Genomic DNA, 22,781 nt, shown 5'->3' with positions numbered 1-22,781 from the left:
TATTGTCTGGTATTACAGCTTGTTCCCAGTGCCATACAGAGGCTTTTATAACGTACGTTATTTTTCTTACATGTTAGTGTTTTTTCAAATTCTGATCAAATGGATATAAGTGAAATGAGATTTTAAAAGAAAAAAATTACTTTCTACAGGAGACACTGTTACGTGCAATAAAAGAAGTAATCTGTAGTTTATATTAATCAAATCTTATCATAAAACAATCTTACTCTTCTTTTAAGGAGTTTAAAGAGAAGAAAGAGAAAGAAAAGCCAGAAAAGAGGTAGGGAGGGGAGGGAAGGGAAGGGGTCATATTCTTTGCTTACATCTGATTTGCTCATAAGTGAGACTTTCTGGTTTGTGGCTAGAGCACGGGACTGGAAATCGAGACCGAAGCTCTATTCCCAGCTCTGCCACTAGTTGTGTGTGACCTTTGACAAGTCACCTAACCTCTGTATTCCTCAGTTTTACCATCTGTAAAATTGTGATAATACTTTAAAAGCACTTTGAGATCCTTGAATGAAAGATGCTTTGAGAGGAACTCCTATTGACTGGAGGTATCCATTGAAGATTATGGGAGTTTGGATCTAAGCAAGGGCAAAAACATTGTTTACCCTTGTTCTCAGGGATTTATTTAACTAGTGCAAAATTTTCCCAGTAACTAACTCTGTGAAACAACTTCTTAAATCCTAGAGCAATGAAATCCATTTTGTTTTGTGATTTCAGGTCCTTTTGTCCCCAGCTATACATAATATTTGCTGAAGTTTAAAAATTGAAGTTCTTCTTCGGGTATGTTAGTGTGACTCCCACTTTAGGCATTCTGGTGCATGAGATCACATGGTTAACAGTGTCTGTTGGGGCTACCATGGTCCCTGTGCTGCCTCATGCTCCCATGCTAGGGCATAAAGGGCGGAACGGCTGTGACCGTCCTTCAGTTCCTTCTTTTTGCCTATGGCAGCAAGACGGAACCTGGTGAATGTTCAACCCACTTTTAAATCATTTCTTTTCAACCAACTTTGTGAAGAAATCTTTACTTTCATGCTCCCGTCATTGAACATTTTTTTAAAAAGCTACCATCTAGCCCTCTCCTCTGTACTTTGCACTAACAAAGTACTCTCATGGCAGACTCCAAACCTTCACAGTTTAATCCCTTCCCAACCTGTGACGGATTCATCCCTGTTTTGATAGGTATAGTTGATGTCTATTCTGTCTGAGGGAGAACCATATTCCTAATAGGTGTTCAGTATCCAAATGCTTCTCCCCAGGGACTCTCAAGTCTAGGGATGCATGACTGAAGCTACACCTACTTGAGCAATCCATGAGGCAGAGGAGATGACCACCTCCAAAGAGCAACTGAAAGAGTTATCATTAGGTAGTGCTCTGTTGAGCAGACACCATATCATACTCCTGGGGGAATTTTGCACCACTGCACATGCACAGAATTCATGTCCCCTGCAGATTTCTTTGCTTCCCTGCAGAAAAATGACTTTCTGATGGTGAAGCAAAGGGAAGCCACAAGAGTGGTCATGCAACCCTCTCCAGCAGTATGTTCTGGGTGCCCAGGGCAGCCAGCAGAATGGTAAATCACTGTGAGGCAGGAGGCTGGACTGGGAAAGACCTGGCTGGTGTCTCCTGCCCTGCGCTGGGCTCAGTTGGTAGTCCCAGCTGGGCTGGACAGAACTTCCTCTTCCCCTGAGCAGCATTCAGAGTTGGTCAGACCCACCCCTAGATTTCTCCCCAGGCTGCAGGAAGCTCTGCAACTGCCCCTGCTTCTTGCACCCGTCGCTCCTCAGCTGCAGGGGGAAGGATCACTGTCCAGAACCCCCCATGCTGAGCCCCACTCCCCCTGCACCTGGACCAACCTGCCAAGTCACCCGGACCCAGATCTCCACCCCACCGAGCCCCAGCTAGCTGCACCTGGATTCCCCACCTGTGAGCCCCACTCCCCACAGTATCTGAACCCCCACACTCAGACCCCCTGCCAAACTCTATCTCCCCCACCCCTAGACACTCACTGAGCTCCAACCACCTTCACCTGGACTCCCCTGCAGAGTCGCATTACCCTTGCACCCAGAACCCCCCAACAAACCCCAGTGCATCCAGATCCCGTCCTGCACCCGGATCCATCTCTGAGCTGCCTGCACCCAGATTGCCCCATACTGAACCCTCTTCACCCACACCTGAATGCCCCTACACTAAGTCCTTCCACACTTGGATCCTGTCGGGCCGAGCCTGCCTGCCCACACCTCGCGCACCTGGGACAGAGGGGCAGGGCCTTGGGGTGGTTCTGAGGCAGGCCCGGTCCTTGTGCTGTGTCAGGGTTGGGTGCAGCCTTACTGCTGAGTCCATGGCCTGGGGGGAGAGGGAAGGGCAGTGGAAGAGCTGCAGAGTGATCGCCCATCTCGGTGCAGCCAGTGGCTTGTGCTCCTCAGTGCCATGCTGGAGCCTCCACGTTTATTTGACACATAAAATGTGTAGAAGTTTGCAGAATTTTAAAATATTGTATGCAGAATTTTAATTTTTTTGGCGCAGAATGCCCTCAGGAGTAATATCACAAAGTCCAGTAATGAAAGAATGGCAGGAAAGATGATGCCAAAATTGGCACTGGTTATATTGACATTGACCAAGTCCTTCAGTACCGGTCACCACTGCATTGATGCCAGTGTTGACAACCCCATCTTTGGCAGCGGCGCCTCTGGCTCAGACAGTGTCATCATTGGAGCCAGCACTGGTGCACCAACAGAGCGGTGAGACCAAAAGAAAGTGGAGCTCAAACACAGCTCTGAGCATCAGGAGACACCATCCCATAGGGAGGAGAAGCATCTTCACTCCTCCAAGGTCAAAGAGTCTGAGGAAGGAGCAAAATGCAGTAAACTAGTATCAATGAAGGCACCAGCACCAACCACCCTGCCAATTACAAGCCCTATGTATGCTTTCTCAACTGTTGAGATCCCCTCTGGGGACATCATTTGTATCAGGGTAGTACCCAGCACCAGAACTGGATCTGAGCCCTTACTCCATGGCACTGTCATTTGAAGGGTCTTACTCTTCACCATCTCTGGTTTACGCCTGCTCCATGGTGTTGAGCAGAGATGGTTCTCTACTTTCTGAGAGCCAACCCTACAGCTTGTACCAGAGATCCCTCTCTCAGGGCACTGCTGCAAAGGAGGTATGAGTGGCATTGGGCCAACAGCTGCAACTGGCCAGTACCTGTATAACACGTCGCCCTGGCCACGCTGGCCTGAATGGGGGCTGCCATCTCAGGTGTCTCACAGCAGCTTTCCCTCTTGTACCTCCAGGAAGAGGAGGACTACAGGCTCCCTTGTGACATCACTACCCAGACCACCAACATCAGAGGTAGAAAAGTCAAAACTCAACAAAGGCAAGCCCAAGAACAAACACCCCCAAAAACTGGACTTTTATGGGTGCAAAGTCTACTCATCTGCCTGACTGCAAGTCTGTGTGGCAAACTAAGACGAGTTGTTTGCCAGATGTAATTTCCTGACATGCAAAAACAGTTTCTAGAACAGCTCTGTGGGCAGCCATAGATGCCTCTGGTATGGCCACAGTTGTGACCATGGCTCTTGATATCTGAAATACCAAAGGAGATCCAAGACACCATATAGGACCACCTGCTCGAGGGAATGAGCTCTTCAGCAAAAGAACGGACAAAGCACTCCAGTAATTGAAAAATTTAAGGGCCACCCTGGGGTCACTAGGGATTTATACACTACCCCCTCTAGGAAGCCCTACAAATATCAGCCTGAACAGAGAGACAGGAGGCTCACCCCTGTTTTTAGGGTAGATATCGGGTCTACCCACCGCAGAAACCATTGCAATACTTGAGATCATTTGCCTCCTCCATCGCCCCCATCACCCTAGCAGCTAAACAGCAGATTTGACAGGAATGTCAGGAACCACCTCAGAAATGATCAGGAGACAGCAGCCATCTTAAGAAGCCACATTGCCTGTTCCATCGGGCTTGGTCTGATATCGCTTCAGACAAGTGGGTGTTGAACATCATTGCCCATGGCTATCCCATTCATTTCCATATCTTCCCCCCTACCTATTTCCCTTTCTCATCCATCTTCAGTACTGAAGTTTCTCAAAGTGTTATTACATACTTACTCATAGGTCAGAAAACCTACCCCCTGCCTGGGAACTCAGTATAGTCCCCCCGAGGCTCATAGAGTTTCCATTTTATTCTCTCTCAGAATGCTCTTGCATCACTTTGCTCTGAATACTGTCTTCCTAGTGTTCTCACTTCACCTAGATGAGTGAGGGAGCTTCAAACACATATGGCTGATTCTATCCATACAACATTCCGTAGCGAAAAGGTGGTGCTGATACCCCTGCCCTCCCCCCATAAGTTGCTTCCTTAGTTGAAATTCTGAGACTGCCTTAAGCAATCAGCATTCCAGTTTTCTTCCCAAAGCCATACTGAACTGTGAGAAAAGAAATTACATACACTAGAGGTATTCAGGAGTTTACTTTATTATGTTTCGAGGACTGAGCTGTTCAGACGGTCACCCTGTCTATATCTAGTCACAGCCAGGGTTTTCTAAAGGCCATGTTGCAGGTAATGAAGGATATAGCAATGTAGCTGTGTTCCCAGTTGGATGTTGTACCTCTTCCAACAAACTGCAAAGCATGCTAAACCGGAGCATAAGCAGCAGTCCACCACTTGCTTCACAAGTATGCCAATATCGGAGATCTGTACGGCAGCAACAAGTAACCTCCTTTGTCAAACACGGTGCCTTGTAGTCAGCAGCTAGATCAGGTGGAAAGGTCGGGAGAGCAGTTCTACAGTCGCTGTTGGACTGATACAGTTGAAACTCTTCATCTCCACCATCCTAAGGGGATACAGCATGCCAGTCACCTGCAGTGTGATCTGCACTGACAAACTCAAAGAAGAAAGGTTACTTAACAGACAGTTACTGCAAGTTCCTTTAAGATGAGGTAGTCAGTGTGGATCTCACAACCTGCTCTCCATCCCTGTTTTTCACAGTCTTGAGCTAGCCCAGGCTTTGAATTGCAAGGGAACTGGGGAGAGTTGCAGGTGCTGCACCCTTTATGTCCTCTCATAAGAGTACAAGGAGGCAATGGACACTGCTTTTCAAATAATCCCATCTCATGCACATGAGGTACATGCACACCTACAGTGGGATCCACACAAACTGCAATATCTCAAAGAACCACAATTACTGTAGGATGAGAGAATTCTTTTTGCGGGTGCTCTACTCAGGCCTGGTCTGCACTGGGGTGGTGGTGGGGGGTTTGATCTAAGTTACGCAACTTCACCTACGTGAAGAACGTAGCTGAAGTCTATGTACTTAGATCTACTTACCGCTGTGGTTGGTCAACAGCTGATGCTCCCCCGTTGACTCCGCCTGCGCCTCTCACTCTGGTGGAGTACCAGAGTCAATGGGAGAGCGCTCGGCGGTCGATTTATCACATTTAGACTAGATACGATAAATCGACCCCCCGCTGGATCGATCGCTGCCAGTCAATCCTCCTGGTAATGTAGACAAGCCCTTAGAGTAGTTCTGGGGCCTTTTAGCCAAGAAAAATCCACTGAAAATAACCAATTTGTTAAACTTCAAACAGCATCTCGTACTCATGCACAGTCATAACTTTATAACATGTTTTTTTACCCAAGTCACTTGTAAAGAATGTATTATAAAAATTTTTGATAGGTCAATAAAGCAAGCACATCATATGGGAATCTAAAGCCTCCATCCCCTTAAATGTGACTTCTGTGGCTTTAGTTTCTGTCTATGCTCATGAAATACCACAAGTGCTCCCTTAGTATTCCTATTCACTTTTGTGTGAATCTATGTTAGTAAGAGTAGGAGAGTAATTTGAAGTATTTGTATCTATCTTTTTAAAAATGTTGGACTATTTCTAGATGTGTAGTAGACACATAGTACAGTGATGGCAATATAGAGAGATCTAAAAATCAGTACTGTGTACTATGCAGTAAAAGAAACCTGCAAGGCTCTGGTTATAATGCTGTTTGAGTGTTATCAGAGAATAAAATTTTTACTTACCGCTGTTGACTTACTATAGTAACATACAGTAAACATGATGATCAGGTTATTTAGGATCTGAATCTTATCATTCTTCCATCGTTCTTTGTGGAGAGTTGTATGAAGGATGTTTAGGCAGAGCCAACAGGCAGTATAGCCAGTTATATGAAACTTTAATTAAGCAATTATTTTAACTAAAGTTTGAAACTTTGCCAACTATGCAAGTTACTGTAGCACAACACTTGTAAATGAATGTCACATTATTCCTGATGAAGGATGTATTTGCATAAATCATCTCCTATTTTATCTGCAGGAGCTTAAATTGCCTTCCAAACCCAATCTTCTTAAAATTCCTTTTTAGTTACACTTAGTGAGAGGCTGACTATAACAGAAGCCTCTCAAAAGCTTTCATTTACCCTGTTAGGATTCAAAATGGTTCTGTCAATGTTGTGCTCCTGATTCTCTTCTCACCACTGCTGTAAAATGGTAGTAACTCAATGAATTTACATCAGTGTAAAACTAGTCTTCAGTAACCGATCTTATCCTAAGTACAATGGGGAAAAATAAAACCCTGATCTTGCTAACATGTATACATGTACTTAAGGAGTAAGACCTGAATTTACTTGCCTTTGTTAGTTCTAGATCCTAAAAACTGCTTCACCACAGGTCATTATATTTATAGATAAAAACTCTTGTAAAGGCATATCTTTTTAATGTGAATTGGAATATATATTCAATGTTGTGAGTTTAAAAAAAATTTGAAAATTTGCAATGGCAAGCTATAATTGGTTTAAGATTTACAGTTCCATTGTCAATACTACTGAAATTGAGATTCAAAGGGTTCAAAAAGTTGCTTGTACATTTTCCTGTTTTCCACCTGTTTCTTGTTACCAACCATTCTTGACACTTTATTTTATTTTTAATATTTTGCATATACTAATTCGCATGCAAGTTTGTAAAAATAACTGTTTATGTAAGGCAGGATCTCTTTCCTTGTTTTGTCATGCTTGTAACTTGGTGCTGGAAAGCAAATTTTCACACCTGAAAACCCATTGCTGGCAGCAAACGCATTGCACTGATGGCTAAAAATGATTACAATATCCGATTCAGAGGGCTAGCATGATTATTATAAGAACTAAAATATAAGTGGTTTCAGATTTTTGGACACATACTCACTTAGAGGAGAATAAAAGAAGAGTTTTCAGTCAAATTCTATCAAATTTTATGTATGTAATTCATTAAACGGCACAGTTGAAAACTACAAACATTGAGGAGCAATGCCATTTTGACCACACCAGCAATTCTAATTTTTATACCTTCTTCTTGCAAGGTCTGGGTAGCACTTGCCAATTTCTGTCACCTATGAATTATTATTAATTTTTATTATTATTTTAAGTGGTGTTATCTATTCAGTTCTGTCTTCTTCAGAATGTGCAGTGTTCAGCATGTTTCCAGGACTTTACATAGCTGAGACCAGAAGATCTGGTCTATGCATCTTCCTGAAGGAACTGAGCAGTTCCTCCAAGGAAAGAGAAACAAAATAAAGCCTAGCCATGTAATCTAACCACCATATATTGATTTTTTTTTTAGTTATTGTTTCCAAGTTACTCTTACAATCCATTAGTAGGCTTACTCCAAAGTACTGATTTCTTAATATGTATTGTTCAATGACTTGGAGATTTTGAGCAAAACAACCACCAAGATGAGTGATTTTTAACCTGGACACTGTAAACATGATTACCCTATAATAGAAGTTATATGAGCAAGGAAACATAATAATCAAGCATAAAATAACTGCCATTTTTAATTCATATGAAATATTTATATCTTACCAGAGCAACATGGCATACCTGTAATTTGCCATAATTTTAGGTCACCCAATCAAGTCATTCGATCATTCGAGCATGTCTATGTGAGTTGTGATCCTATGTCAATATGGTCAGAAAATGAAAAATGAACTTGGTAATAGCAGCACATGTTTATGAAGTTATTTTTATTGGTGATGTTTAGACCAAGAAAGCAGAAATACACACGCACGCTGTAGTGTCAAAATTAAAGATTGGGGTCTACATTTTCCAAAGTAATTAGTGATTTCGGATACCTTAATGTCTGGCTGCCCAAATTGAGACACCACTAGAACACTGGATTTTCAGAGAGTGGCCATTCAGTACTTTCTGAAAATCCGGCCCTGTTAAGGTGTGTGAAGTCAAGTGCCCAGAATCACTGGTCATTTTTGAAAAATTAGGCCTAATTTTCTTTACTAGAAGAGGGGTCCCTGTCCCTGATTTTGCAGTTGCATAATTGCTAGACTTAGTCAGGCCTGTATATGCCTGCAGTATTCAACAGTGCTGTGTTTGGATGTTTTTCTAAATGGTTGGTCCTACAAACACTTTTTATCGGGTATAATGCTTAATAATGTGATTAACCCCATTTAAATCAATAGTACTACTAGCATTAGTAAATGCTACACAGGGTAGTAATTGTTTGCAGGATCTGGCCCTAAAATTGTGGTCTGCCTGGTTTTTAAAGCAGCAAGAATTCAACAGAATTAATCTGTCCTTTTGAAAAAGATGATGTAAATTCGATTCTAACATGTTTTTTTCTGGTATGTTGTTTATGTAGATTTCTATGGAAAGCCGCTACCTCCATTGACTATACGGCAGAGACCTAACAGCGACACCCATGATGTCATTTCTTAACCAGATCACATTCTACATTTTTAACTTAATCACAAAATTATAACAATTTTTCCTACTTGGATACTGTTTAAAGAGTTGCTGTGAGATGAGACAATAAGAACCCATTTTCTTTTCTGCCACGGGTTAGTTCTACTGGACTGGATTGATGAGATTTTCTACTTGGCTTATTAGTTACTGTTCACATTCTCACCAGCTCTTCTTCAGGGGTTAACAGGGACATGGAGAACAGAAATGTTTGAGAGCACTTGCAGGCACGTGGAATTTGGGATCAGGTTAGTACTGTTGGGTTTCATATTGGGGTTTACTTGCCAGACTATATAGCTATAACCCTGAAGAAAAACACCTTCAAGACCAAATGCAAATGGATTGGGTGTGCACATCAAGACTGTCATTCATATGTTGTGTAGTAATCCATATCTCTACAGCTAATAATTTTAAGGCATTTTGTAAGATGTGTGCATGTTGGAGTGAATATAGAGAATTATATGCTACAAACGTTAACTATATTTTTATAATTTTTTCTAATATTTTATTTGGGAATTTGATTTAACATTAATGCCTGTTACTCGCCATCAAAATGGTGTCTAGAAAGTGTTAAAAATTTGTTGATAGCTTTACCCATATGAATATATTGACTTTTATGTTTACTTTATAATAGCAATACATTTTGGTTGGGATTTATGTCACCAGTTGCCCTAATTATTCATATATTGCCCTTCTCCCAGTCTCTGGGGTTTTTAAGATAAACGGATTTTACACATAATTATGGTATTTGAATGGACTGTCTAAAAGTTTTCTTCTTATGGATCATTTTTTTGTTAAATGGGAGTTGATATGCATAGTAAATATGTTTTCAAATATCTTAATTGAATATTATATTATGTGCTATAAGATAGAATCGCACACAATTGAAATTTTGAACTCATTTCAACTAAGAATTCTGGTGAAAAATCAAATCAGTTAGCATACATGTCTGTTTAATGTGTTCTATAAAACACTAAAAATGTCATATTGAAAATGTAAAAAGCAGAGATTTTTAAGCCAATGTAATGAGCCTAATTCTAACCTTCCAATTAATGTGCCCCTCTCATATTTATTTTTTTAAAAGGGAGTGGTGTGTTGGAGGAGAGAATTGGATTTACTGTACTTCAAATGTTTTGATATAAGTTTGTATTCTGTTACATTTGGGAGAATAATTTCTATACCATATGTGTACGTATAATTTTACTACTTAGTTGCTGGTGACTGGAAAACCTTCCCTACAACGTTATAGTGAGGTTGAAAGCATTTGTGAAAAAAGCACAGGTCCTAAATCAAAGGTTTTTGGAATAGGCAGGCAATGGTGACTTTCTATTACGCTACCAGCTTCCCATCATCTCATACTAGCAAAAAACACTAGGCCGTGATAATGCAGTGAAATATATTCATCAGCTACCTTAACATTTGAAAGCATTGCATGAGGTTTTAGCCACATGACTCTTGTTAAAGTCAATGGGAGTGACAGCTAAAACCCCACACAATTCTTTTGAAATGTAACCCTTACTTAATGGTTTAAAATATTAGTTTGTTTTAACTAAAGCAAAACCGTCACTAACATTAAGGATGTGTATTGCATTGGGAAGAGAGAGAACTCAAATTCAGTGAGTAATGGGTATGTATAAAACCATTTGAATGTGACTGGAAATAGCAGGAGAATACTTCCCTGGTAGTGGTAACAGGGTCTGGTATGGAGACAGGGTTCTGTTTTGAGTAAATAATGATACTATTGTGATGTACTTTGGCTTGCTTTCAATAAACATGTCTTAATATTTAGCATTCTTTCCTTAAAAGTTTACACGCATAATCCCATTAATCTTACCATGTCATACACATACATGTAATTAGTTACCTTGTCATACACATTCCTTTGGTTTGAGGGGTCTATGTACTGTAGTTTGACACTTTTTTCAGTTTCATCTTGACCTTTGAGTTTTTTCTTTATCTATATGCAAAACAAATTAAATTAATGAAAGTCTTTGTTTCTCTTTTTAAAGTGCAACTAAAAAGAAAGCTGGCATGGAAATTAAATGAGAAACTGAAACTTAAAACAATGATATTTCTCATATTCAAAATTTGTTTCTACTGTTAAATTTATATTGTTATGAGACCAAATTACTAGAAATATTTTTCATACAGTTTTATATATGAAAGTGTACTGTAATTGACAGCATTGTTTTTCTCATTATTTTATACTACATCAGCTTTTTATTTGTTGACGGTCACTGTGTATAGAATAAAACTAATGTACAGCATCTAAGTGTTTTCTTTATTATATATTAAATACTTTTGGGGGGCAAGTACAGAAGAACCTCATGAATTCTTATTAATGACTGTGGGAACCATTTTGCAATTTGCATTGCTAAATACCATGAATTAGTGAGAGAGTGAACAAATTAAAAAACAAACAAAAAAAAAACCCAGCCACAATAAGTACTTCATGTATTTTGACAGTTATAGATTTATATTTATATTTGTCGTATATTATAAAAAAATACTATTTTAAATACTTCTTGAGGCCTCACTAGTGCACTTAACTATTAATCTTTGAGTCAGTAGGAGGTACTACCAGATTTGAGCAAACTATAAAATTGGGCTAGTGAAGTTCTGTATTTGTCTTAAATTGTGTGTTTGAGATTTTATCCTTGTGCATTTATCAATGTATTCAACTCTTAAGAGCACTTGCTCTTAAATATATGGATGATTTGCACATGCAACTGTTCTCTTAGATAAAGTCGCTATCTATGTAACATTTTAACTTCTTTATGGGACATGCGAAAAGATAGGTGAGAGAAGACCCCCACATAGCTTCATAACATATGGGAAATAGTGGCTGCAAATGCTAGATTAATGTTAAAATATAATTAATGATTCAAAAGGCAAATCAATCTTTTTCTTTAACTCCTTTCACCCTGTTCCAAATAAGGGAAGGGGAGGAGGACACAAAGTTTACTGAAATACACTAAAAAAAATTAAGCAAATAATATTTAGAACTTTGTGTTCTAAAAGTGCAGTGCAATCATTAAAGCTTCACGTTGTCTACAGCCACATTTTTCTGATTTATCATTTTTCATGTACATTTACAATAAGTGAGAGAACCCCACACTTAACATGGGAGCAGGAGAAAACTGGATCTGAAATAATGGATACTCATAACATTAGACACCTCACCCTGTTGCAGCCGTTTATGGTGGCTAAAGGGGACAAAGAAATCTACAGAGGTCCCAGAAGATTTCACACAGGGTGAGAACTGCAAAAGGCAATTGTAGATAGTTGTGAAATCAAGAGGATGTTGGGGGTGTCAGTTGCAAAGGCTGCAGCATTGCAGAGATTCTGAACAGCACTCTGCCCCATAAGACAGCATGAGGAGGCTTGGGGTAACTTAGACAGCCCTGTAGGATTTAAAGCCATCTTAGCCCCCACCCCCTTGGGCTGTGGTTCTGTGCTGGGCTTCTTAGAGGCACTGCACAGAATCTTACCATTGAAAGGTACACACAATGATAACTTTACCAGCTGGAGATTATTCTGTACTTGTTTTTCTTCTCTCTCTCCATCACAAACATATATATATATTTTTTGGCCTGAAAGCCGTGCTTCTTGGCCTAGTGATGCCACTTCAGACAGCGATGATGTTCAGTATGATAACTTCAGGGTGCTTCGTTGCTAACTTTGTGATAACTGTCTCCTTGGCTGCCACCTTTGGAGTTCATTCAGCTCAGGATACTGTTGTTTCCTCAAAAGGAAACACCATCCTAAATTATTTCAATAGAAATGCCATTAATGAGATTCATAGAAGTGACTAGAAAGCTAATAATAAAAGTTTCCATTAGGGCAGAGACATGTTCAAGTTTTTTTTTTTTTCCCTGCTGTTTGGATACACTTTGCTATCTTACCTAAGATCACATTGGCACTTACTAGAGGGTGATCTGTACTCCACAACAAACTCCTTTAGGAAAATAATGCACTGTGGCAAGCTGCAAAGCACTGCCTGCTCCCCAGTGAATATGGTGCTGACTTCACTCCCCTTGCACTGGTTGTGAGGAAAGATTATAGGATTGTGACTGTTTCACACAGTAACACCCCCCACCAACTGTCATAAAAATGGATTGATCTCTAACTGGGAAACTGTAGCGTGAGATTTTCGAAAGCACTCAGCATTGGCCTAACATTGACTTCAGCTTGAGTAGAGTTAGACAGATGCTGGGCACTTTTGAAAGTCACATACCTAGGATGTTTATATAAACTAAACTGTTTGTGCTTGGTTGACTGCAGTGTCCCGTATGGCCTCTATTTTGAATTTCCTCTCTTCTTGAGAAGTGGAAATCCAGACGCTCGGGTTAGAAGTCCTATTACTTTTAAAATTTGGCATAAGTGTTTATATGAAATGGATGTTTGTGCTCCAGATTTCTAAAATAAATATCCATGCTTCAGCTCAGCATTTATTCTGTATAGAGACAATCATAGGCACCGACTTCCCCTCTGCCCCATGGATGCTCTGCCCACCCGTGCACCACCCTCATCCTGCCTCAATTTCACCCCCTTCCCCCAAGTCCCTTCCCCTGCCCTGCCTCTTTACCACCTCCTCCTCCGAGCGCCCTGGATCCCCACTCCTCCCCCTCCCTCCCGGAAAGTCCTAAGCACTGCCAAACAGCCATTAGGCAGCGGGTGGGAAGCTCTGGGAGGCAGTGGAGCAGGGACACGGTGCGCTCAGGAGAGATGGAGGGGTGGGGGCAGGGGAGCTTGGCTGCCGGCGGTGCAGAGCCCCTGCTAATTTTTCCCCTTCGGTGCTCCAGCCCCACAACACCCACGGAGTCAGCACCTATGGAGACAATGTTGAGTCACTTATCTATCAGCCTGGCCCACTACTGGAGCATGAATGCTCACATTTTATTAAAGTTATCAGTTTAGAGCCAGATTTATTCATTCTTGTATGAATGGCCAAATAGTTTTCTGTGCCAAAAAATACTGTAATGCTTGAGAAAATGAGGTGCCTCTCACTCTTGACCGCTAACGTCTGCTTTACACATCTATTTCTGTATTTTCCTGTTCCTTGGAATGTGGCATATTTTGCAGGCTTCTTGGAAATTGTTTCCTAATCGGCCTTCCCCGGATACAGTGTACTATTGCACATAAGCAGTATCTCAAAATTTATCTAGCCCCAACACATTCATTATTCAGTGGGAGGAAGAAATATCTTGAAACTTTCAGCAACTTCCCCATCACGGGCTCTAGGAGGATAGCATTTATTTACATGATCTTGTAATTTTAAATTTTGGATAGCTTTCAACTAAAGCTTTAAATTTGCTACCCGCTGCAATCAAGATATGTTGGATATGATTCAGACTTTCAGTAACATCTGCTGGACTCTTGCTAAATCTAACCTCATCTGACCATCCAGGACCATGCCCACCTGCAGGTGTTATACCTAACATTGAAGGCCTGTGTCTTAGCTTGTAAAGGAGAAACACCAAGGTCCCAGCATTCTACTTTGCTTCAGGGGGAAGAAGAGAAACCCCACAACCCTTGCAGCTGGACTGTGCAGAGGTAAAGAAATCTGCACTGGCACAATGTCATGCCTTCTTTGGAGAGCATGGGAGTACTCTCTGAGGATTCAGGTGCACAGTTACGGAGGGGTGGCACTGCCTTTGGTATTTTTGAATGTTGACCTCTCTCTAGTCCAAGATATCTGGGCTTGTGCCCCTCTTTCTGAAAATGCTAGAGGCTTTTGAGAGCTAGTCCACCTCGCTTCTGCTTCCCTGAAATGGAGCCCGGAATCTTGAAAGAAGCTAGTTTGATTTCTAGTCATTGTAGGGGACATTGTTTAACTTTTCATCCAAAGTAACCCCCCCTAATCAGTTCTGCAGATAACTTACTGTACTGTTTATGGTGTAGAAACTGTTAGTATTAATAGCTGTGGCTTGGTTTTTCAAAAATTGCAGAGCTCAACTTCCACTGCAGTCCATGGGCCACCAAAGGTTCTGCTAAAAAGTTAATTAGTAAGATTCCAAAAAGTCTATTTTTATAAAGCAAAAGTAATGTATTTTAACCAAATTGCCTTTCTAACATCCTGAGAACTGTGCTGCAGACTTCCTGGTTTCTGCCACAGTGAGTGACATTAGCAGCACCACACACTAATGGACTGGTAAATGTTTAGAGTGGGATGGTTCTTTCAAAATGTTTATGGTATTTGTTTGATAAGTAAGGTAAACAGGAGATCAGTTCTGGCATCAATTATTGGCTTTAATGGAGTTACAATGCAAAGAACTTGGCCCTGTATGTTTCACCATGAGTATTTTTATCCACGTTCAGTATCTTACAGAAGTTGGCATTTAATTAAAAAAAAAAATCCCCAGACCTTTTGCAGTTGATATTTGAGAGTGTATATATAAAGCTTTATTTTGACTTCTGTCTCTTTCTCTGGGGCTTGGTTTGACTAATCTTAGACAAGCTTCTAAATTTGGTGACAATATTTTGTAGGAGGCATGCTCTTAGTTTTTTTATAAAGCTAGCCTCACTAATGAAAAAGATGAAAATAAAGGAATTCATTGTGAAAGTAATAAATTTGAAGGCCAAGTACTGTACCAGACGAATTCAGCTCTTTAAAAATAGATAGGATTGATTTTAAGAGGACTTGTTTAACCTATACTATTTAGTATTTCCATCTTGCTTGTTCTTGTTGGTTGATTTTTTTTTTTTCCCCTGAGGCTGGATTATCAACATACTGAAAACATCCTGGATTTTCTGGTAAATGGGTTGTATTTTTTTTTTTTTGGCTTGGTATCTGTAACCAGCACTCATTTTAATGTACAGTAGAACCTCAGACTTCTACTCTCAGAGAACATTTCAGAGTTACGAACAATCTCCATTCCCAACATGTTTGTAATTCTGAATTTTGAGCTAGGGTTGGACTAGATGACCTCCTGAGGTCTCTCCTAACCCTAATCTTCTAGTATTCTATGAACAAGATGTTATAGTTCTTTCAAAAGTTTACAGCTGAACATTGACTTAATACAGCTTTGAAACTTTACTATGCAGAAGAAAAGTGCTGCTTTATCTTTTTTTTTAAGTAGTTTACGTTTAACACAGTACTGTACTGTACTTGCTTTTTTTATTTTTGCCTGCTGCCCCATGGTATACTTCCGGTTCCAAATGAGATGTGTGGTTGACTGGTCAGTTTGTAACTCTGAGGTTCTACTCTACACTATCTCATGAAACACCAGAAATGGAAGCTGAGCTGTGGCAATGTGAGGCCAGAAACTTCAAAGGGCTAGGAGCTTTCCTAGGTCTGATTGGCCATGAGATAAGGCCTCAACCTCACATTATTCTGTGTGCTCCCTTGCCATCGCTACTTGCACCATGTCAATGTAGGATGTTAGTAGCCACTTATTTTTGCAAGAGACAGGTCTTTTAAAGTTATAGGGCTGAGGTTGCCACCATGATCCCCCAGTCGCTAGGATTGCTGCTGAAGGGCCCTCTGTTCCCAAGAGGATCTGGTGCCACTGAGGGAATCAACAGAAGCAGACACAAATGAAGCTATTCAGGGAGACACCACAGAGTGAGAGCCAGGTTCCAGAGGTATTTTTGGAGGAGGATAGTGGAGGAGGCAGGATTGCATATTGTGGGGAGATGTGTTGCCAACTTACCGACTTTGTCACTAGATTTAATGACTGTTTGGTTTCCTTAGTGAGAAAATAAGTGTTGAAGTGACCACTGACAAATCTAGTGACTTTTACTGCCAATTACAGTGACACTCAGAGAAAGAAGTCACCAATATGTATAGTCACAAAATCATTCACAAGCAGCTCAATAGTGTTAATAAAATCCATTCCATGCTCCTCTTACGACATTCTGTTGCACACTACATCATTGTCATTACAGCTCACTTGAGCATGTCCTTGGAAGGAAGCACATTCTAGGGCTCCTTGGGCTGATATCACTATAATCTGCAGGTGAGGAAAAGAAGTTTGTGGAGGCCAATTAAATACTTTGCTAAAGCCAGACGCACTTTGGAGACAGCAGCACATTAGCTAGGGCTTGTTTTTACCCAAATGTGTTCTTTCTTTGTAGTAGATAGTACACTCTGTGATGCAGGGAAAGATGCCTAATGAAGCAGGCTGGGAGGGGGAGGCAGGTTAGCCAGTGAGGAGAGCCCCATGGCTGGAAGATGGGGTGGGATGAGACTGGACACTGTGCCCCCAGGAATTAAGCCCTTACTACAGGATCAAAGGTGAAGCTAGCCTGATTTCAGTTCCCCTTTACTCCTTCCCTTGGCTTGGCCGGGGGTTAGCTGCCCAGCTGTTCTGAGAAATGAAATCCTGGAAGCAGGGGGGAAGGGGTCCAGCTAACGGATTTTTGTTTTTAAATCTACTTTCTTGGCTTTCTGCAGGGCCGAGCGAAGGTCCTCTTACCCCTTGTTCTGGGCCCTCCCTTTCACTAACCTGTCTGCTCAAATCCAGGCTGGCAAGAAAGGGAGGCTCATCTGAAATTAACCAACCCTGGCCTCCGCTGAAATTAACCAGCGCTGCAGTGTACAATGTGCCCCTTTACCATGAGCAGAGGGCGCCCTCCTGGTGATGACAGCCTACTGTTTCAGAGTAACAGCAGTGTTAGTCTGTATCCACGAAAAGAAAAGGAGTACTTGTGGCACCTTAGAGACTAACCAATTTATTTGAGCATAAGCTTTCGTGAGCTACAGCTCACTTCATCGGATGCATACTGTTGTTGCTTCTGGTGTGCAACACAACGTAGTAAGAGGAGCATGGAATAGATGTTATTAACACTGTTGAGCTGCTTGTGAATGATTTTGTGACTATACTCACCTGTGTGTGTGTGTATATCATTCTCTGTTGAATTTTCTGGAAGTTTTTCTGTGACATTTTTGACTCTTTTTGAGTGCTTCAACAGCTACATCTAGCGACCTTTCAGGGTTTGTCTGGTGATTTCCTGCTCTGTGGAGTTGGCAATCGCGACTGATGGATTGAGGTGGTGGAGAGGGAGCGTCTTTGCCTGTCGGGTGGGGAATTCCTCCTCATGTGACTTTGGAGGGAGAGGGGAAACTGCCCTGTGACAGGTTTCAGAGTAACAGCCGCGTTAGTCTGTAGTTGCAAAAAGAAAAGGAGTACTTGTGGCACCGTAGAGACTAACACATTTATTTGAGCATGAGCTTTCGAGAGCTACAGCTTCATCCGATGAAGTGAGCTGTAGCTCACGAAAGCTTATGCTCAAATAAATTGGTTAGTCTCTACGGTGCCCCCAGTCCTCCTTTTCTGTTTGCCCTGTGAAAATGAGCGTGGCAGATTTCGAGAGCAGGACTGAGCGTTGCTGTGAGGTGCCGCTTTCTGCGAGCAAGGGCAGCAGCTTGGCTCGGGCTGATGACACACGACCGGGCAGCTGCGTGTGCAAGGGCGCCAGGAGGGGAGGCGGTCAGTGAGAGGGCCTGTCAATCCGCCTGGGCAGCTCGGTGCTCCCGCCTCAGCAGCGCACCGCAGCGGCCTTTCTCGTGGCCGGCCCAGCTCCAGCAGCAGCGAGGTGGCGCCGCAGCCCTTGAGCGAGCTCAGCTGAGCGCCCGGCCCGGCCCGGCCCGGCCCGCCTCGCCTGGCCTGCGTCCTCTCTGTGGGGGCGGCGCTGTTTGGCGCTGAGCCCCGCCCGCTCTGCGACCCCCCCCCCGCCAGGGCGCGCAGCAGCCGGCCACGCGGCCCCTCCCCCGAGCGCGGCCCACACGCCGGGCCCGGCGCCTCTTCCCCATGCGGCGGCGGCTGCTGCGCGCCCCAGCCCGGCTGCGCCGCCAGCTCGCTGCCTCCTGTGGGCCGCGGGGGGCCCCTTCCCTGGCCCAGGAGCGGGTGAGAGGCGGGGGCCGGGCCTCGGGAAGGCTGCTGCGCGGGGTGGGCCAGTGTGCGGTGGCAACAGCCAGCTCCGGAGATTGGGGAGGGACTCGGGCCCCCTTGCCCTTGGGAAAGAGCCCTTCCTCCTGCCCCACTGCGCCCCCAAGCTTGCGCTGGGGCCGGGCCGGCGGGGCCGCTGAGCGCCGGAGGGGAGTCGGCCTCCGCTCTGCAAAGAGTCCGGAGTGAAGCGGGGTGAGCGGGGGAGAAATCGCTCGACCCGAGCAACCCCCCCCCCCCAGCTGTTAGTGGGCAGGCGGGGGGCGAGGGAGGAGAGCGGCAGCAGGGTTCAGCACCGCTTCTTCCTCTCCCCTTGGCTCGCCCCACCTCTCCTCTCTTCTCCAGGGCTGCTGCAGTGAGCGCTCCCTCCCAGGGTTGCCATCTCCACGGCTAGACTCGCGCGGAGTATGTTATTTTTTTTATTTTTAAAGCGCCAGTTCCTGAGGTTGTGACAACCTTGGTGTTCATTTCCATTTTTTTCCCCCTGGGCCTTCAAGATTAGGGCCCTACCAAATTCACGGCCATGAAAAATGCGTCGGGGACCGTGAAGACTGGTCTTCCCTCTGTGAAATCTGGTCTTTTGTGTGCTTTTTACTCTATACTGTATAGATTTCATGGGAGACCAGCGTTTCTCAAATGGGGGTCCTCACCCAAAAGGGAGTTGGGGGGGGGGGGGATCACAAATTTATTTTACAGGGATCATGGTATTGCCACCCTGACTTCTGCACTGACTTCAGAGCAGGGTGGCCGGAGAGTGGTGGCTGTTGGTGGGGCGCCCAGCTCTTGTCAATACCATACCATGCCACATAGGTGCCAACTTCCCCTCTGCCCCGTGGGTGCTTGGCCCCACCCCTGCCCCCAGTTCCCTGCCCCGCCTCTTCTCCACCTCCTCCCAAAAGCGTGCCGCGTCCCTCCGGAAAGTCCTAAGCGCTGCCAAACAGCTGTTAGGTGGCAGCAGCAGGGGGGCGGGGGAGCGCTGGGGAGGAGTGGGGACGCAGCACGCTCTGGGGGGAAGAGGCGAGGAAGGGGGAGCTTGGCTGCCAGTGAGTGTGTAGCATCCACTAATTTTTCCCCATGGGTGATCCAGCCCTAGAGCACCCACGGAGTCGGCGCCTATGCTATGCCACCCTTACTTCTGCACTGCTGCCTTCAGAACTTGGCAGCTGCCACTGTCAGGCCGCCAACTCAGGGCCCAGCTCTGAGGGCAGCACTGTAGAAGTCAGGGTGGCAATAACATGCCATCCTTACTTCTGCGCTCTGGCTGACGCTGGGCTCAGAGCAGGCAGCCGCCGGTCTCCAGCTGGCCAGTTCTGAAGGCAGCAGCGCCGAAGTAAGGAAGTACCTTGAGCCCCCCCTACAATAATACACCCTTGTCCCCCACCCCAACTCCTTTTTGGGTCAGGACCTCTGCAATTATGACACTGAAATTTCAGTTTTAAATATCTGAAATCATGAAATTTACTATTTTAAAAATTCGATGACTGTGTAATTGACCAAAACGGACGGTGATTTTGGTAGGGCCCTATTCTTGATTGTTTTCAGAGTAGCAGCCGTGTTAGTCTGTATTAGCAAAAAGAAAAGGAGTACTTGTGGCACCTTAGAGACGAACAAATTTATTTGGGCATAAGCTTTTGTGAGCTACAGCTCACTTCATAGCTCACAAAAGCTTATGCTCAAATAAATTTGTTTGTCTCTAAGGTGCCACAAGTACTCCTTTTATTCTTGATTGTGGGATTAAGCTTTTATATTGTGATCTAAATGTGCGTAGGGGCCTTGGAAAGCAAAGAAAAAAAAGCCCCAACTTTGTTGTTTGAAATGGTGGTGGGTTTGGTAAGCCACTCTGATGAATTTTTAGAGTTTGACTCACGATTTTTGAATGCTGCATGTCGGCAGAGCTGGGTAACAGGGAGCTTTCTTTAACATCACATGATTTTTCTGAGTTTTCCTGTGTGCAGTAGAGAGAGGGCAAGGGCTCATTTACGTGGGAAAGTCATTGGCTTACCTGTACTGGTATGATGATATTTCTATAGTTCAGGAGTTCGCAAACTTAATTTTGCCGCCGACCCCCTTTTGACAACATGATTACTGCATGACCCAGGAGGTTGGGGGGTAGATCCCGGCCCTGCTGCGCCGGGTGAAGCTTGGGCTTCGGATTCAGCCCTGGGTCCCAGCAAGTCTAATGCTGGCCCTGGCAACCCCATTAAAATGGGGTCCCAACCCACAGTTTGAGAACCTCTACTATAGTTACAGACTCATAGACATTAAGGTCAAAAGGGACCATCATGATCATCTGGTCTGACCTCCTGCACAATGCAGGACACAGAACTTTACCCATCCACTCCTGTAATAGACCCCTGACCTCTGGCTAAGTTATAGGCATCCTCAAATCATGGCTTAAAGACTACAGTTACACCGAATTCACAGTTAAGCAGTTCAAGTTATACAGCATCCACCATTTACCAGTGTAGCTCCCTGAGTGGATAGTCTTCTTGCAGAATAAGAATGTCCACACACAAAGTCATACTGGTATAATTATTATAGGTATGCTGGCAAATTTCCCTGTGTTGACAAAAGCCCTGACAAAGGAGGTGGAGGAAAAAGCTACTTGAAACTAGTGGTTCATGATTTTTTTAAGCCAGTCTTATGGTTTTGGAGGGCCCTGACTTTTGATTTTTTTATTACTGAAGGAGTTCTGTGCCAAAAAATAAAAATTATGCGCACAATATTTTTAAATTCTGCAAAGTTCTGAATATTTTATTTGTCAATACATAAATGTGGAGGCTCCAGCATGACAGTAGGGAGCACTGGCCAACTGGCTGCATTGAGATGGGAGATCACCCTGGAGCCCCCACCTCCCCCGGTACAGGGACTCAACAGTGAGGCTGCACCCAACCCGGACACAATGCAAGGGCTGGGCCTGCCCCTCTGTGCCAGGTGCGCCAGGTGTGGGTGGGCAGGCTCAGCCCAGCAGGATCCAAGTGTGGAGGGACTTAGTGTGGGGGGATCCAAGTGTGGGGTGAGAGGTTTCTGTGTGGGGGGCAGTCTGGGTGTGGGTGGCTCAGTGGGGGATCTGGCTGCACAGGGGCTTGTTTGGGGGGTCCGGGTGCAGAGGCAATGGGACTCTGCAGGGGATCCAGGTGAAGGAGGTTGGGGCTCAGCAGGGGGGTCTGAGTGTGGGGAGATGGGGCTCAGTGGGGGCGTGTCTGGATGCTGGGGGAGTGGGGCTTGATTGGGTGGGGGTCCAGGTGAAGCTGGTTGGGGCTCAGTGGGCCAGAAAATAGAAAAAGTGGTCTTCACTTCTGTGTGCTGTCAAAAATATTCCAACCAGCTCAGATATTGTGGGTCCCACTCCTGCATAGAGTACCCTTTGGACAGACCCACATTGACTTCAGGGGCTCTGCGTAGGCCCAGAGGTCCACCCACATGCAGGACTGGGGCCTTAACTTTTAACATCACAGAACTAGCAGATTAAGAAATGTAGGTGTATCCCAGCTCCTGTGTATCAGGCCACTTCTCTCTGCCTGCAATTTGGTCCTAAATTATTGCGTCTAAAATCTAAACCAACTGACTGCGTTACAGAGCTTTTGTAAACAGTAGCCAGTTTTTATAAATAACTGTGTTTTTATTTTCCTCCTTATATACTTCAGGGCTCCTATGCTTAGCTTTTTATTGGGTACTTACAAGTATATTTCTACCCTGAAAAGTGACATTCTAAAATGACGATGTGGAGGTCCATATGCAGTGTGCCACTCTGATTTTAAATAAGACTTACTTAATATGCAAGTAAATTTCCCCCCCCTACATACCAGCCCCACATATGTACTTTATGTTTTAAGGAAGAAAAATCTATAACAGTTTTCAGCAAAAATATAATTGCATCATTGCTGAAAACAAGTACAACCCTTTCTAGTGTAGATAAATAGCCTGACAGTCAAACTCTTTTCTTTTGTATTATCACCAGTGATAGAGATTCTGCTGGTGTAATTATGCTCTCAACTATACCTGTTAATTTCAGATTATATTTTCAGATACACATATGCAGCCCCGTTACACATCTCTGTAAAATAATAATAATCTGCACAAATTGGTTATGTTGGTTCCATAATTCTGTCAATTTTCCTGCTTAAAGGTGATCTACAAAGTGT

The 22,781-nt window shown here is 43.7% G+C and overlaps 2 protein-coding genes across 7 annotated transcripts in view; both read left to right on the top strand.

The window, feature by feature from the left end:
* ARL13B (ARF like GTPase 13B) overlaps positions 1 to 10,534 on the top strand; it is a 79,722-nt gene extending 69,188 nt beyond the window's left edge. For 3 of the 5 annotated variants that reach the window (XM_084641941.1, XM_084641944.1, XM_084641940.1), the window contains one exon: positions 8,646 to 10,534. In XM_084641941.1, the coding sequence (XP_084498067.1) occupies positions 8,646 to 8,722 (77 nt within the window). In that variant the 3' untranslated portion in view covers positions 8,723 to 10,534. Of the gene's footprint in view, positions 1 to 236; positions 278 to 8,645 lie in introns of all 5 variants that reach the window. The other 2 variants (XM_084641945.1, XM_084641943.1) reach the window with 1 other exon arrangement.
* A 7,917-nt stretch (positions 10,535 to 18,451) lies between these two features.
* Positions 18,452 to 22,781, top strand: part of NSUN3 (NOP2/Sun RNA methyltransferase 3) — a 28,566-nt gene continuing 24,236 nt past the window's right edge. For both annotated transcript variants that reach the window (XM_084628579.1, XM_084628580.1), the window contains exon 1: positions 18,452 to 18,597. In XM_084628579.1, coding sequence (XP_084484705.1) covers positions 18,502 to 18,597 — 96 coding nt within the window. In that variant the 5' untranslated portion in view covers positions 18,452 to 18,501. The remainder of the gene's footprint in view (positions 18,598 to 22,781) is intronic.

This window comes from Lepidochelys olivacea (genome assembly GCF_965140295.1).
Source record: "Lepidochelys olivacea isolate rLepOli2 genome assembly, chromosome: 1".
In the NCBI taxonomy this organism is placed as follows: Eukaryota; Metazoa; Chordata; order Testudines; family Cheloniidae; genus Lepidochelys; species Lepidochelys olivacea.
This window is presented reverse-complemented; position numbering and strand designations above follow the sequence as displayed.